Source organism: Cynocephalus volans, chromosome 7, assembly GCF_027409185.1.
Source record: "Cynocephalus volans isolate mCynVol1 chromosome 7, mCynVol1.pri, whole genome shotgun sequence".
NCBI lineage: Eukaryota > Metazoa > Chordata > Mammalia > Dermoptera > Cynocephalidae > Cynocephalus > Cynocephalus volans.
Genome location: NC_084466.1, coordinates 74,384,986 through 74,401,727, shown reverse-complemented (window position 1 = coordinate 74,401,727; position 16,742 = coordinate 74,384,986). Strand labels below are relative to the sequence as shown.

The 16,742-nt window shown below is 39.6% G+C and overlaps 1 protein-coding gene across 1 annotated transcript in view; it reads right to left on the bottom strand.

Annotated features, from left to right (window-relative positions):
- DCLK1 (doublecortin like kinase 1) overlaps positions 1–16,742 on the bottom strand; it is a 312,666-nt gene that overhangs the window by 152,280 nt on the left and 143,644 nt on the right. The window contains exon 4 of the mRNA XM_063101850.1: positions 668–767. Coding sequence (XP_062957920.1) covers positions 668–767 — 100 coding nt within the window. The remainder of the gene's footprint in view (positions 1–667; positions 768–16,742) is intronic.

Here is a 16,742-nt window from a genome sequence, read left to right as displayed (position 1 = left end):
TACAATAATCTTACCTGTGACACTGTTAAGATTCTGAGATTATCTGGAGTGTCAAAAAAATCATTCTTAAAGTCACAACCTTTCACATTCATTTCCTAAGACCTGTCTTTCCATCTTCATCATTGTCCCCTCTTTACTATTACAGAGGATCACATTTAGTTTCTTAATATGTGGAAAGAAATTATTGCCATCTTTTTTGGTACCGTACACATGCTGATGACATACAAATTCCAAAGTATTTAAAGGAAAAGGGATACCAAACCACCTTTCCAGTTAGGAATTAAAGGAGGCCACATGAAAGCCGAGCCTAGAAACATACTCAATAATTTTACGATTACAAATCCCTCAGCTATAAACTTTGAGAAGAATATATAATTAAAAATGTAGAAATCCACACCACGGTTTTCTATAAGACATCAATTTAGTTATTAAGTGGTTATAAATTAGCCATTAGCAATTTATTCTTCTAAATGATTTAACCTTTCATCTGTTTTCTATATAAAAAGGAATCAAAGAAATTCAAGATATGGAAAAGACATGCTGGTTGAGGATCTGAAATTGATTTGGTAGCTTTGGAGTTGACATAATCTTGGCCTGGTGCAGCTCATTTTGGAAAGCTGCCTCACATTTCCCCTGGTTTTGAACTTTATTTATTTTTTTTCCTTACCACTTTCATCTAGCAAGAAATCATCCTGGTAACGGAACTTCTCCGGTCCACATGCAATAAAAATGTCATCGTCACCAAAAAAGTCCTGAAGGCACATCACCTACAAGAGAAAAGCATGGCACTCAGCAAGAGGTGGGCAGAACAGCAATTACAACCCTGCATCCCTGCACGCAGACATCTGCGCCAAGCCCCTTCCCTCTAATGGAATCAGCAGGGTGGCTCCTCCAGACGAATTTCAAAAGAGGGGTTCGAGCATCTGTTACTAGTAAGAAGCATGTTACATTTCAGTTCTGCAGGAAGGCGGGATAAGGAACATAGAACCAGTAACTGTCACATTTATTACTTGATATATCAGCAGGCTATGAGGTAAGAGCCCTTTGTTTCCATAATAGAGTGGAAGCAGCTCCATATGGAAAAGGAGCCCCCTATTTACTCTTCTGAATGTAATACTTACCCCTTGATAGCAACAAAAGTCAGCGTATGGTTTTAGTAACAAATATCTTTTTTAGTAATTGATGCCTCGTAGGCACATGATAATAACTGGAGAAAAATACTTGTATCATAATATGAACAGAATAATCTCCTTTAGACCCATTCTACCTCTAGTTGAGAGAAGAATGGAACCTTTCGTAAAAAGAGAAATAATAAAAAATAATGTTATTGCTGAGGTTTAGATATGGAGACTGTGGTGAATGTACGCCCACCACCCAAGCTATGCTAAACTCTAAAACTTCCAGGCCACCCAACTTCTTGTTGTCATGCAAAAGGAAAGTTTTAAAGCAAATTTTGGATATTTATTCAACTTATTCTCCAATGAGAATTTTAATAGAGCCAAATGTCATTTTGGATAGGCTGTGTAATATTTTGTTTACAACATGTATAATGCCAACACTGGGAACACTGTTGATTTCTATCTACTTTCGATTTCCTTTTACCACTTGGGCTAATCATACAGTAGCCAAATTGAAGGCACCCATTCAGATCTGCATGAAATACACCTGCTAATAGCTTTTTGCCCTGGATATTTGAAGACCAGAGACAAATATTTCTGGAGTGTTTGATTCTTTTGCCCTCTGTCTCCTGTTAGACGCTTCCTTATCTGTCTGCAGTTTCATCTGTGGGCACCTCCAGGGTTCTGCTTTTTTGCCACTTCCTGGGAGCACTTTCCTGACACATCCCATGTGCAGTGAGACTTAGAGTTGGGGGACACAGCATTACCTAGAGTCCTCAGATGGCACGACGTGTGGGCCTCACAGAGTCTTTCCAAATAATCTCTCATTTCCAAATAATCACTTGGCTGAAGTTTCAAAAATGAAATTTTAAAACAGTTTGATAATCAACATTAAGCACAAATGAGGTACCTCCAGGGGACTTAGGGGAACATATAGTCACTGAGGAGGAGGGACTGAAGGGCTCCAAGCGCCGTGAGAGAAGCTCTGATCTTCTAGTTGGTTGAAAAACAGGCCCTTTAAATTTGGAACCCATCCTCCATTTCACTCCTCTTTCTCTCTGACTCCAGCCTTGACCCGGCTCACCTTCACCTTCAGGACACCCTACCTCAGCCTTTTCCATCTGTGTTGTTGTCATTCCGACCAGCCCTTCAACAGGCCATTTTCATTTTACATGCCTAAGTCTTTATTGACTGTCTACTATATGTCAGTTGGCGTACAGCATAGACATACAAAAATGACTAAGACGTGATTCCCTCCCTCAGGCAAAACTGTGAACAATTAACCCAAAAGAGCAATATTTCCTAAAGTGCAGATAGTTAATAGGTTTTGAGCAAAAAAGAATTCTAAGGCCAAACAGACTTGGGAAATACTGACTTTATCCAATGCAAACAGATTCATTTGTTTTCAAACTTTGCAAAACCTTTTGTGTGCTAATGTACACCAGACTCCAAAGAAGAGATAGAAAAATCCAGTATTTCCCAAATTTATATGATTCTGGAACTCTTTTCTCACACAGCATCCTACAGACAAGTGTCCTAGAGTTCCCTTTGGAACTGCGCTGACAGCCATGGGTGGAAAGGACTCTGGAAACACACAAGAGAAAGTACAGTTGCCTCTCTCTTCCTAGACAGGCGTGTCTCTTCAGCAATAAATATTTATTTAGTTGGTAATTTATTCACTCAAACTTTTCTGATGGGCTCACTCTATGCCAGGCTCTGTGCCAGACATTCTAATGACAAATCTCTGACAGATGAAAAATATTGGTTGCTAAAGGAAATCGCTCTCTCTTTCTGCATATTCCCTCCATTTGCACTTTAGAACATCAAATTGCTTACCAGATCACACACATCTATGTGTGCATGTTTTATGCCACCGTTAAGCGGACAAATAACTATCATCAAAACGGCAGCATGTGATAAGCAGGCTGCCAGCCAGCTCTCTCCCATCATTGCACTGAGGACCATTCTTTGAGCCTGAGATATAAAGAATAGAACATACAACAATCCATCCTGGACAGTTTAGGTACAATCCTGTTAGCAAGGAGGAAATGAAACATGATGAACTTGTCATGTTCTTTCCAACACCAGGAGTCCAAGAATATGAAAGGAGTGACTATTAAGGAAAAGTAACTGTCATCACCCAGCACAAAAAGATAGGGGAAAGTCACTTCAGTGCCAAGCAACATATATTCCTTTACCTCTCAATCTTCAGTGATTGAAATCAAAGATTCCGTTGAACTTTCAGAGACTCTGGTGTTTTCTGTGCTTTGTATTCTGAATCATTTTTTCCACTTTCCTGCTCACAACCTCCCACTGGAAAAGGTGAGTAAGTCAGTAGTTCAAATTCAAATTTATCAAACTGCTCCTTACTAGAAGCCTTGGTAAAAGGAGGCTTAAACACAGGTTGCAAATAAAGATGGATTTAGAATAATTTGTGCACTTCAATTATCCATTCTCTCATGCTCTATCATTGATCTAGAGGTAGCTGTAATGTACTCTATCTAACAACAAAATAACAGAGGAATACTTATAACCCTTTTTTCTAGGCAAATACACTTTGAGAATTGTCCTGGAATCATTACTGTACATTCTCATATCAAGGGATTATAAAATGTAGAGAAATGTAGAACCTATGTTTTGCACAATAATCTGATTTCATGTATCTCTACAGTGCTAATCCTTTTTAAATTTGATGTTCTCAAAATTCAGTGTGGTTACCAGCTTAAAAAAATAAGTTCCATTTATGGATGAAAAAAATGCTTCTTGATACAAGGGGATAGTGATGGTTGACCTCTTCTGTCATGAAATCTCTGCTCAGTGGGAATCAGATGTTGGGGGCATTCATCAAGATTAGGTACAGGGCAGACACAAAGACAGAGACAGCGAGTTCAAGAATAGAGAGCCGTCCATCCTCTGGAGAGGAACCTTTCCCGCTTTCCTGTCTCCCTGTCGTTCTCCTGGCCCCAGAAGAGCTGGTGTCATCAGTGCCTGCTCCCCTCCATCGTCTTGCAGTGGCCATCTATTCTTCCCTGCAGCGTCTCAAGCCCAGCCCTTCCCCACCCCTCCCCTTTCCTCCCATCACGAGGTCAGTCCTGAGCTGCTCCCATCCTGCCTGTGGACCTTGGCATTTTCCTCTGGTGGAATTTCTCCCCAGCGCACCCCCTGTTCTTTCCAGTCCATCCTGGTTAATTCTGCCTGTCTACTCTTCCTTAGATAAACTTTCAAACGCTCTCTCCATGGCTTAGAAAACCATCAGTAGCTGACAATCATCAAGTTAAAGCTCACCTTTCTGAGCCTGGCATCCAAATGCCTCAAAATCTGGCTCGAACCTACCTTTCAAGCTTCTAGTTGTTTTAGTTGTGACATAGTGCCTGATACTAATAAGCATTTAATGGGCGGATGGATGGGTGGATGGATGGAAGAATTATGCTGTAGTATTAAACATGTTCTAATTTATCTGCTTTATCTATTCTTCTCTAGAAAGGGCTTGTTCTTTTCTGCTTTGTGGGGTTTTGTATGAATTTTTTCCCACATTTGGTATCCCCTCCCACCTGCTCTTTACCTATTCAAATCCCTTCTATGGCCCATGGCCCAGTTGAAGATTCAAGCCCTACCTTCTCTATCCACTCCAATCTGAATCCCTGCTTTCAACCACCAGTCATCAGTCAATAAATGTTTACCGAGCACCTATTTCGTACCAGCCACTGTGCTAGGCCTTGAGAACATGACTGCCCTTCACAATTCTTCTCTTACAGTACATGTCTGCAGACTTATGATCCAAAGAATTCCCAACACTCTGCTGTGACTTGGTAATTCAGCAGAGAGTAGCTTGCATTACCTGCCAGTTGTTTTGTCAAAGCCTAGAGCCAGGCAGTCTGCGTTCCAGTCCTTGCTCTGCCACCATCGTTGACTTGGGCGAGTCAGGAAACCCCAGCCAACTATCCTGAAACGAGCCCTGTTTCTAAAGATCCTAAATTCTGCCAGGGCAGAGGCAGTGTCTCCTGTTGGGTGCCATTCTTTGGCACTGCAGAGATGTCTGCTCTGGCCCTATTATCCAAGAGCACACTGTTGTCGTCAGAGTCCAGGCTCCCAGTTAGCCCAGCTCTGCCACTTCGATGTTAATCTTTGTGCTTCAGTTTATCACCTCAATTGTTTTAAGATGAAATGAGTTAAGATTGTGAATCAGCAGAGAAAAAGTCCTCAATAAATTTTAGCTATTTTTATTAGCCCAAATGTATTTAACTTCTAAATAAGCATAAATCAAATGTATACCTAATATAAACAAACTTTTAAAATTTAAAAAATAAACAGTATATAGCTCCTGGCACTATACAAACAGGCTTTTTTCCTAAGTAGATTTGGATAAAATTGAGCAAATAGGTGCCCCTTCCTGCTTTGAGAATAGAACTTCTCCCAGCACCATTTTCATGAAAAGCATACTTTGGATTAGCATCAGGGTCTAAGTGCAAAGCTGGTGGAAGCTGCTAGCACAAAGCTGGGATATGGTCCATGCCTCTGCTTTTCCTTAGGCTTCCACCAAATGATGTTGTGGAAAGTGATCTGTCCGGACTTCCACCTGATTTCATGGGTGTAGTTCTCTAAACCAGGGTCTTAACTTAGGGCCTCTCGGTTCTGTCACCAACTTTTAGTTTTGTGGGACCAGAGATTTGTAATTCTCTGAGAAAACTGTCCTCTGTCAAAATGTCCTACACTAAAAAAGAAATTATGAGCATTACATGCAGCTCATAAAGGAGGTAATCAGTTTATGGCACACAACACTTAATATTCTATTGATTAATTTTTAGTTCTTACCTAGCGCTTTGGTTATCATATAAAAATCCATCGCCAAAGAGAAAAAGTTCTATTTATTGCATCAGCGTTTATCTCTGATGGTGCTTAGCATAATGGCATACCCATGGCATCTCAAAAATCACGGGTGATTATAATGTCCAGATGTGCTTGAAAAAGCCCTTGAACAAGCATTAGGATACCTGGGTTCCGGGCCCAGGTTTGCCATAATCTTTGTATGAACTTGGATGAGTTATTTAAATTCTCTTGATTGTCAGTTTCTGTGTTAGTTCTAATACGCTTTATCATGGTACTTATATGGTGAAGATGTAAAGAAGAGATGAAAATTACGTTTTGGTGTGAGGTAGTCTATGTGTATTAATCCATTTAATACACATGATGACACCGAATCCTTTCCATTATGAAGAAGACTCTATTTGACAATAGTTAGATGCTACTAGTCTAACATTTGACAGATGAAAAAGAAAAGTTTCTTTGTGTTGGGAACATTTAAAATCCTCTTTACCAGTTATCTGAAATTATACAATCAGTTGTTACCTGTAGTCTCCCTACAGTGCCATTGAACACTAGAACTTATTCTTTCTATCTAGCTGCAATTTTGTATCCATTGGCCACCCTTTCCCTACCCCACCTCCCCATACCAGTCTCTAGTAACCATTAACTAGTCTACTCTCTACAAGATCAACTTTTTTAGCTTCCACATATGAGAAATGACAAATGTTTGAAGTGATGTATACACTAACTATCCTGACAGCATCACTGCACACTGCATACATGTACCCAAATATCACATTGTATTCCATAAACATATAAAAACTATCATGTATCAATTAAGAAAAAATAAATTTAATTAAAAAAAAAAAAAAGAAAACTTAGCCAAATCAAATAGACGATCAGTAGGAGTTCGAAACCAGATCAGTTAGGATTCAAACTCAGTCTCTCAACTTACCAAGCTGAAGGAAAACAAGTCTACTCAAATGCATAGAAACACGTACTCTGACGTTTGTGTTATTATAAATTTCAGTTGATAAAACCATTACCATCAATATTATCACATATGTTGTACATTAATAGTATGTAATAAAAAGAATGTCTAATAGCAGTTTTTAAAAAAACACGGTTTGAATTATTTCTTCGCTTCAAGAAAAACGTGTTCTTTTTTCTGACTCTCTTCACGTAAAATCTGAATTTGTATCTTTTCTATTAACTTGTCATTACCCACACTCGTCCCAAAGACACTAAGCTGCTTACAGGGAAACAAAACGCTACAGACAAATATGGACTTCCTGTCCTCGGAGCTTCCGGCCTGAGCTGCTCTGCAAGGGCAGAGATTCAAACAAAGGCAATAAAAGCATCTGCTATTTACACATTTCCAAAGCAGGACCGTGGAATCCAATCCCCTTACTGGAGTGAGATCTCCATGGTGATACTGACTTCAGGGAGCCTGGCCAGTTTCTCAGCAAGGCCTACGTGAGGATATTTCCTTTCCAAGAGCGCCCTCTGCAAACGAAAAGGGGTATCTCTGCAGGTCTCGCTGCATTTGAAGGCACAGACATCATTGTGGCTTTATCAGGTGTCTCTCATTGTGTTAGAGACACTACTGTACTGTCACCCATTTAATATATATATATATTTCAGTGACATTATAAACTGTTGCAAAAATAAAAACCAAAAAATTCAGTCCATTTATTGGAATTGTTAAGTATATGGCATATCCTTTCAGTTTTAATTTTCTTTCTTAAAAATATACTTATTTATAATTTTTAATTCTTGATACCAGTTAAAGATAGGAGGCTTACAGGTTCCGTTGTTCACATCCTTTTTTAAAATTGAAACAATGGTACATATCTGTGGGGTACAGCGCTGAATATCAATACCTGTGCATTGTTCACATCTTAATGAGATGCTCTTCACCAAAGAGAAATGCTTATACCTTGGTAAAAAAAAAAAAAAAAAACCTAATCACCTATATACCTCAAATGCCAAGTCAACAACCTCCTGTTTCTGCCCAATTCGTAATATGACCATTATAATTAGTGCTCAGTTAAAACTTGGCATATATGGGCCCCCTCGTCCTGCCAAAATTGAATTGAGAGAAGGTTCTTCCAATTTCATTCCATTCTTGGCTTCTTTTCTCCACTCTGGGCACTGAGTGACATTATGGCACATGATATTATAAGTCAACCACTGTGAGTTTTTCTGCTCTATAATCATGAAATCCCATACATTTCTGATTCTAAAATATGTCTACAATTAGTTGTATAGCCATATATTAGAAATGTGTTATTGTCCTAAAAATACATTCTCCATCGTTCCTTTACATTTTCATTTTTACCTTTTCATTTCTTTGATGATAAACTTATTCAAGTGATAACTTATTTTACAACAGTTCCTCTAGCTAGAAATTTCTCATAAAAAATCCCTTAAGAAAATACTGCTTCTTGGCCAGAGAAAGATATAGGCATAAAAAAAATAATATAAATAATAATAATAATAAACAGGGACAGGAAAATAAAGATTCTCAAACTACTTTTTTCCAAATTTTAAAACATGAAACTCTGGGACACTTTTTTTGCAAAAGTAGGTAATATTTTTGAAATTTCAAATAGGCTAGGAGATAACATTGGAGTTAACAGGCTAATGCTTAAACAGAAGAAAGAAAACTTCTTTAAAATGCTAGCAATTTCATTTGCTGGGTCAATCAGAAAAAAAAAAAAAAGAACAATTATGGAATTGAAAGTGCATTCATTCCTTGGGTGTGTTCTCAGCTGCTCTAGTTTATATGAACATCAGCTATAAAAGCTTGTTCTCCGATATACTCTTGACAGAGGAACGTACCCTTTATGTCTTTCATGGACTCAAACATAACTAAGCGAACTGCAACTTATTCTAAATGATTGATCTTTCGTTATTTATCCTATTTAATACTAATATCTCTCTCTTCCTTTCTTTTTTTAAAAAAAATATGGCTTAGTCCATTGGGGCTCTCTAACAAAATATCATCGACTAGGTGGCTTATAAACAACAGAAGTTTATTTTTCACAGTTCCGGAGGCTGGAAGTCCAAGATCAAGTCACCAACAGATTTGGTGCCTGGTGTGGGCCTGCTTCCTCATAAAAGGCCATCTTCTCACTGTAGCCTCACATGGTGGAAAAGGCAAGGGACTTCTCTGGGGCCTCTTATAAGGGCACTGATCCCGTTCATGAGGGTTTACTCTCTTATGACTTAACTACTTCCCAAAGGCCCTATCTCCTAATATCATAACCTCGGGGGTAAGGATTTCAACCTAGGAATTTTGGAGGGACACAAATATTCAGACCATAGCAATGTATAAAATAGCCCTCTAGTAACATATAATGACAAGGTGCTTTGGCTCTGCCACCTAATACATGTGCGGCTGACACTGAGCAGCTATTTAACATGTTCAGCCTCAGTTTCGTCATATGTAAAACGGATCTACCAATGCTTAGCTTGTAGGGTTCCATGAGGATTCAATGAGACAATGTACATACAGTGCTCAGTACCGTGCCTGGTTCATGTAGAGCACAAGGAATGAGTAGCTACTACCATTAGTGCTGGGATTAGTAAGGCACAGTAGGTAGGTGCTATGGTTTGAAGTTTGTCACCTCTGAAATTCATGTTGAAGTTTAGTCCCCAATGTAACAATATTAAGAGGTGAGGCTTTTAACCATTATTAGGTTGTGAGGGCTCTGTCCTCATGAATTGATTAATCCACTCATGGATTAATGGGTTAATGGGTTATCACAGGAGTGGGCTAGTTATCACAAGAGCAGGTCCGTTATAATAAAGCTAGTTTGACTTTCTCTTTCATGAATCTCTCTCACTCTGTGGCACGGTTTCTATTTAGGCAGAAACATCTTACTATGATAATTGGAAAACAAGAAATACAACTATTAGGAGAAACACGAAACCAATGAATACATAGCCTTTTGGGGTGGAGGAGAAAGAAAATCCTCAAAAGGGAAAATGTGGCACTGAGAACTACTAGTTTGTTGTCTGCTTTTAGAGAGTGATGCTAGACATACTGCCACATTCAAACAACTCTGAGAAACACTTCGAGCTCCCATCACCAACGCCAAAAGGTGTTCTAGCTGTCCATAGCAGGAGTCACAAAGGCATGACCAACCGGTGCTAGGCAGGGAATAAAGATGGGTGAAAGCCGGGCAATAAGTACATCAGTGATGACTGTGGCAAACTTGATCATAAATGCCATGTCTAAAGCAAGCAGCACCAGGCAGAGTATGTTTAAATTTTTAACAATAAGAATTGTTGTTAAATGTAACCCTCCCCCCCCCCCCCCCGCTCAGTTAAAAATAATCCGCAGCCCTACATAAACCCATACAAAACGTTCCTCTGGACTGGATTTGGTTCATACTACTTTTGACCTACAAACATTCACATAAAGGTTGGAAAATAACTACATCTTTACAAAAGATTTTCAAAAGTTTATTGTTTTATGAGTTTGTTCTATATTCTTGTGTCAGTATAGTCACCATTTATAAAAGCCAAGATTAAGGACAAGTAAGAAGTGCTCTAAAATGCTCCTACCAAATGTTCAGAAGCCTGGAAAATGGCATTAACGGGACAATCTTGGGGCAAAATAAATGTACAGCGAAGGAATGAAGTCACTAATCAGCTAGTGTAAGGTGCTTGGCAGGGGTCTTGGCATGCAGGTAAACTTACAAAGGTAAGTTTCAAATGCAGAGAACCAAACCCAACCCATAAAATCTGTGTGAGGCAGCAACCTCGGACAGAGTCTATCTGGATCGGAGTAAAAATGTATTTAAAGCAACTAATTATTCTCTTATAAGTTTATTGACTCTTTACTCAACACCCACAACCAGTGACTCATGGTGCTATGAGTTTCTCTCCCAATATTTCAGGAGCCTGTGAAGAGAGAATTGACACACCACATTACATTGATTCCTCACAAGAACTCCTTGGTAGAATCAGATTTTAAAAATGTTTTGCAAGAAAATCATAACCCAAAGTATAGTATATATTTGGGGGATAAAAATATAAAGATAAACCACTTTGCCTTGAATGTTCTTGTGCACTAGCTTGTCACTTGAGATTGCATAAAATAATATTCCCAAAGCCATGGGAGTATGCTTCTGCCAGGACTATTTGTAGATGTGGCTTGACATTAAAATATGGAGTTGGTTGCTCTAAATACTTCTATTTCTATTTCTAATCTACTTGTCTGCATATATAGCTTGACATTAAAAGGGATTTTTTTATACAATTCAAATTAGACTTCTCAAGTAAATGGTGCTTTTCAAATGACAGTCATATAAAGCTGATATTTCCAAAATGACTGTCAGCACCATCATCACCACCACTGTCATCCCTGTCACCACCATCACCACCGACATAATCCCCATCACCACCACCACCACCACCATCATCACCTTCACCATCACAATCATTACCACCATCACCATCACCACCACCGTCACTATCACCATCACCACCACCACCACCACCATCATCACCTTCACCATCACAGCCATCACCATCACCAACACCACCAACACCATCATCACCATCACCACCACCACCACCACCATAATCACCATCACCACCACCATCATCACCACCACCACCACCACCATCACCATCACCACCACCATAATCACCATCACCATCACCGCCACTCCAATCACCACCACCACCATCATCACCATCACCACCACCATCACCACCACCATAATCACCATCACTGCCACTCCAATCACCACCACCACCATAATCACCATCACCACCATCACCACCATCACCACCACCATCATCACCACCACCATAATCACCATCATCACCATCACCACCACCACCATCACCACCACCATAATCACCATCATCATCACTGCCACTCCAATGACCACCACCACCATCATCATCACCACCACCACCACCACCACCACCACCACCACCATAATCACCATCACCACCACCATCATCACCACCACCATAATCACCATCACCACCACCACCACCACCATAATCACCATCACCACCACCACCACCACCACCACCACCATAATCACCATCACCACCACCACCACCACCACCACCACCATAATCACCATCACCATCACTGCCACTCCAATGACCACCACCACCATCATCACCACCACCACCACCACCACCACCACCACCATAATCACCATCACCACCACCATAATCACCATCACCACCACCACCACCACCATAATCACCATCACCACCACCACCACCATAATCACCATCACCATCACCATCACTGCCACTCCAATCACCACCACCACCACCATCACCATCACCACCACCATAATCACCATCACCACCATCATCACCATCACCACCACCATAATCACCATCACCATCACTGCCACTCCAATCACCACCACCACCATCACCACCACCACCATCATCACCCTAACCACAACCATCACAACCACCATCATCACCATTGCCATTACTACCACTATCTCCATCACCATCATCACCACCACCATCACTATGACTACAACCTTCATCACAACCATCATCACCATCACAATGACTGTCTCCATAACCATCATCATCATCACAAATACCATCACCATCACCATCATTACCACCATCACCACCACATCCACAATAGGAGCCCTCATAAAACTTCGGAGTGTTTTTTTAATTTAAGTGAGCTGAGGGCAGAGCCTTTCGTCTTATGTGTTCTGTGCAGCACGTCAGTCAGTGTTCTGCATATTGGGTGCTTTGTTACTTCTAATTGATAAGAATCATCCCAGTAGTATTGTACAAATGTAACCTAAAGTTATATTCTAAAATTATTTTAGGAATAAAATTATTTTTTTTCACCCAAAGTCGAATGCAGCTAATAAAGACATTTACATGACTTTGAAAATATTCCTGGAGAAAAATACTTATTCTTCCAAAAATGTATTTGAGAGCAAGTCAGCTTTCAAAATTGTAAATGGAAGCATTCTCCGAAATTTTTTGAATAATAATAATAATACTGTTTTTGCATAATAGTATTAAAATCTAAACACAGCTGATGAAAGGTTGAGAGAGAGATGGCAATAGTAAGATTAAAACAATTTTACAGTTCAAAATGAAGGCTTGGTTTCAAGACATTATGTTTTATAAATAAATGCTGATATGGGTATATAACTATGAAAAATACTTAGAGATATTCTTTATTCAATTGCCTTATTAAAAATTACGTATGGTGACTAAAACACCATAGGAAACATTTCTTCTTTGTCTTCATCCTACACTGGGTATATTAGCACTTCTATAATTCTTTTTACCTGAATACAGAGTTGAGTGTATAACAGGGGGCTGGCTGCCACTTCTCCACCATGCATGAGCTACAGGCATAAGGCATCATGACTTCGAACGCCTACAGAGGCCTGGCAGGTAACATAAACAGTGAAGTGGGACTGTATAATAAAACACAGTGCAACCGGGGCGATCAATGGCCATTAGCACAGGCAGACAATAGGAAACTGACAGCGACTGTGCTGAACTGGAACATCCCCCACCCATTTAATGGAGCAGCTTAACACTTGTCATGCAGAAAGCAGGCCAGACTGACAAATTTCCTGAGAAAGTGAAATTGGACTTTTATTTGACAGCCCCTGATTTTTAAAAAGTGAGCAATAAATTTGTGTTCTGTAAAAAATGTCATGTACTCCAGATAAAACACACCTATGTCCTCGATTCAACCCTTGGGCAGACAGTTTCCGATCTCTGGGGGAGAAGTCCACACTCAGTGGCCAATAGCCATGGGTAATGCGCAGGGCCAGTACCCAGGGCCGTGCCCAGAGCCATGCCAAAAGGGATGTTACAGGTTTCCCAACAAACTCCAACTCTTGTAATTTCGAAAGGAAGGGTAGGGTATAGTCAAGACCCACCACTTCTGGAAATAAGAGCTCATGAAAAAACCAATACAGCGAGCCCTGTGTGTGCGCGCGTGTGTGCACATCCACGTGTGCTTACACAGGTGTCCTGGGGAAGCGGTGGATGTGTCAAGTGAGACTGTTTTCTGTGTCCTTCTTTTCCCCTATGCTCGATCATCATGCCTCTCTCCCTTTCCCCTTCCCAGGAGAAAAGAGGAAAGAAACAGTAGGGAGAATCTATAATGGGAAATTTCAGAGCAAATGTTACCAGCTTAGTAGTGGTGGAACAAAAACCCAACCCCTCCAATAAAGCTCAGAAGCACATTCTACTTCCTTCTCTCACCCTGAAGCTATCCTCTGGCTATGAGGGCTAATCATGTTTTCAAAAACTACCAGCTTCATCTTTAAAGTGAAAGGTCTCTCTTTAAAAAGAAAACGATTATATGCAGTAATTTTCCTTTTGGCCACATCTTCTCTGCCCGGGGCCATTAAAAACTTTTAGAAATGTTAGCTCTAGTTGGAAGGAAGCAGAGTAAATAAAACTCAGCCATCTGGGGAAATAAATTTGGGGCCTAAGACATCAAAGTGAGAGGATAAAAATCAAAGCTTTTCACAAATAATTTCTAATGGTCAATTTTTATTTACTGGGTTTCTCACAAGTCAGGAGTAAGTTGATGTGATTCTTCTTTCCTTCCACAAACCTGTTTTATATTACTGATGGTCTTCTCTCACAATGTCATGACTGGCTCTAAATGTCCCTAATGGTCCAGTCCATTTATATAGGGAACACGTGCCTGGCACAGGGAGATGCTCTTGATGTTTGGATGAGAACATGTTCATGTTATATATTTTTATTCCAGTTCAGAGTAAATAATGCATCAACACAGAATAGCATGTAATAGTGGCTTTGAGTATAGGTTCTGCAGTCAGAGAATCTGAGGCCTAAAACCCAGTTCCATTAAGGGGTGGCTTGGGCCAGCTAGTCAACATTTGGAAACCCCCATCTCTTCATAGGGATTCAAATGAGGATAACCTTGTATCTACCTCCCAGGATGGTGGAAAGAATTCGATGAGATAATGCATTGACACATGTCAGGTACAATGCAAGTGCTTTGCAAGAGGCAAATAATAGCACACAGTCCTTAAGTTAATGCTGGTGAAGCATACACTTCCAAGATTACTTTAAGGACAGTCCACAATCATGGAATAGAAGGCAAAATAAATGAGCAGTCTCCAGTTTTCACACTGAAAATTATTCCGTCTAGCAGCTGTCAGACTTTGGACAACTGTATGGCATTAGAACTGCAATCAACACTGACCAAAGTACATGAAAATAACACTTTCTTTCCTCTACCTATTATCCATTTTTCTTTTGTATGTGAAGAATACAGTGTGATAACTAAATTAATATAAGCTATCTCCTTACACGCCTGCAAACTGTATTCTTTTCAAGTACCTGACAAGTGGGTGACTGAACAGCCCCTCTGTGCTGAAACATTTGTCCACGCCAATCATAACTTTCTTGACGTTAAAGGAAATGAGAACTAAGCATGAACCGCCACAATGAACAGCAATTTAAAATTTTAAAACCATGAAAAAGGCATAACCACTCAATGTAAATCTCAAAACCGAGGTTCTCTCCTTGTCTGTCATTTAGACAAACTTCAAGGGTTATTCACAAATTTTAAGTCTGACTCTAATATTAAGTCTCATCAGATATAAATATGGTTAAAACTGCCATACACAATAGCTATGGCATGCATTTGAACAAAACCATCATCATAATTTCTAAAGTAAGCTATAAACTTCTTTTTGCATTATTTGTAGTGTTATACTGCCCTTCAGTGTACAAACATGTGAACTGTTACATTTTTTTGAGCTCAAGAAATGTCTTTGTTTGAACCCTTACAGTGAACAAAATACTTATCTTATTTTTGGTAATATCTCAATGAAGGGTGTTGCTATGGGTTGAATTGTGTCCCACAAATTCATATGCTGATGTCTTAATTCCCAGTACCTCAGAATATGACCTTCTTTGGAAACAGAGTCATTGCAGATGTAATTAGTTAAGATGAGGCCACACTGGAGTTAGGTGGGCTCTACTCCAAGGCCACTGGTATCCTTATAAGAAGGGGAAATTTGGACACAAACAGGCACACAGGAAGAACGCCATGTGACAAATGAAGGCAAAGATCAGAGTGATGCTTCTATAAGCCAAGGAAAATCAAAGACTGTTAGCAAACGCTAGAAGGTAGAGGAGAGGCATGGAACAAACTCTGCTCCCAAAGCCTTTGGAAGGAACCAACCCTGCCAACAGCTGGATCTCAGACCTCTAGCCTCCATAAATATGGGACAATAAATTTCCCTTGTTTAAGATACTTAGTTTGTGTAGTTTGTTACAGTAGCCTTAGCAAATTAATACAGGTGTCTATTTTTCATCACATAAAAATATAGAAAAAAAAATTTCCTACTAAACACACACATCTCACTTTGACTAAAAGGATAAGAAAGGTTCAAAACCTAACAGACGATTGTTAAACTGAAACCTGGATTTATCAACATTGGCAGCTGATTGCTTTATTTTTGCACTGACCTTAACTAAGTTCTAGAAGGTTTTAGAGACAAACTCTAAAGCCTAGGGCATTCTACTAAAACATTATATATGTTTTGCTAACCTGAAAGAAAGACAAATGCATGGTTTTTACTCATTTCACATTTATGTCAGTTATCATTTATGCCACAATGACCAGATCTTAATCATGTAAGAGCAGTTTGTAGAGACCCTGAATTAGCCAGGCTCTCTTATTTTCTCTTTGTCTTTCTGCTTGTTCACTATTAGTTGTTTAATATTTTATATGCAAAATAGTTCATTAAGAACAGGAAAGCCTTTATGGGATGCCTCCTTGACTTC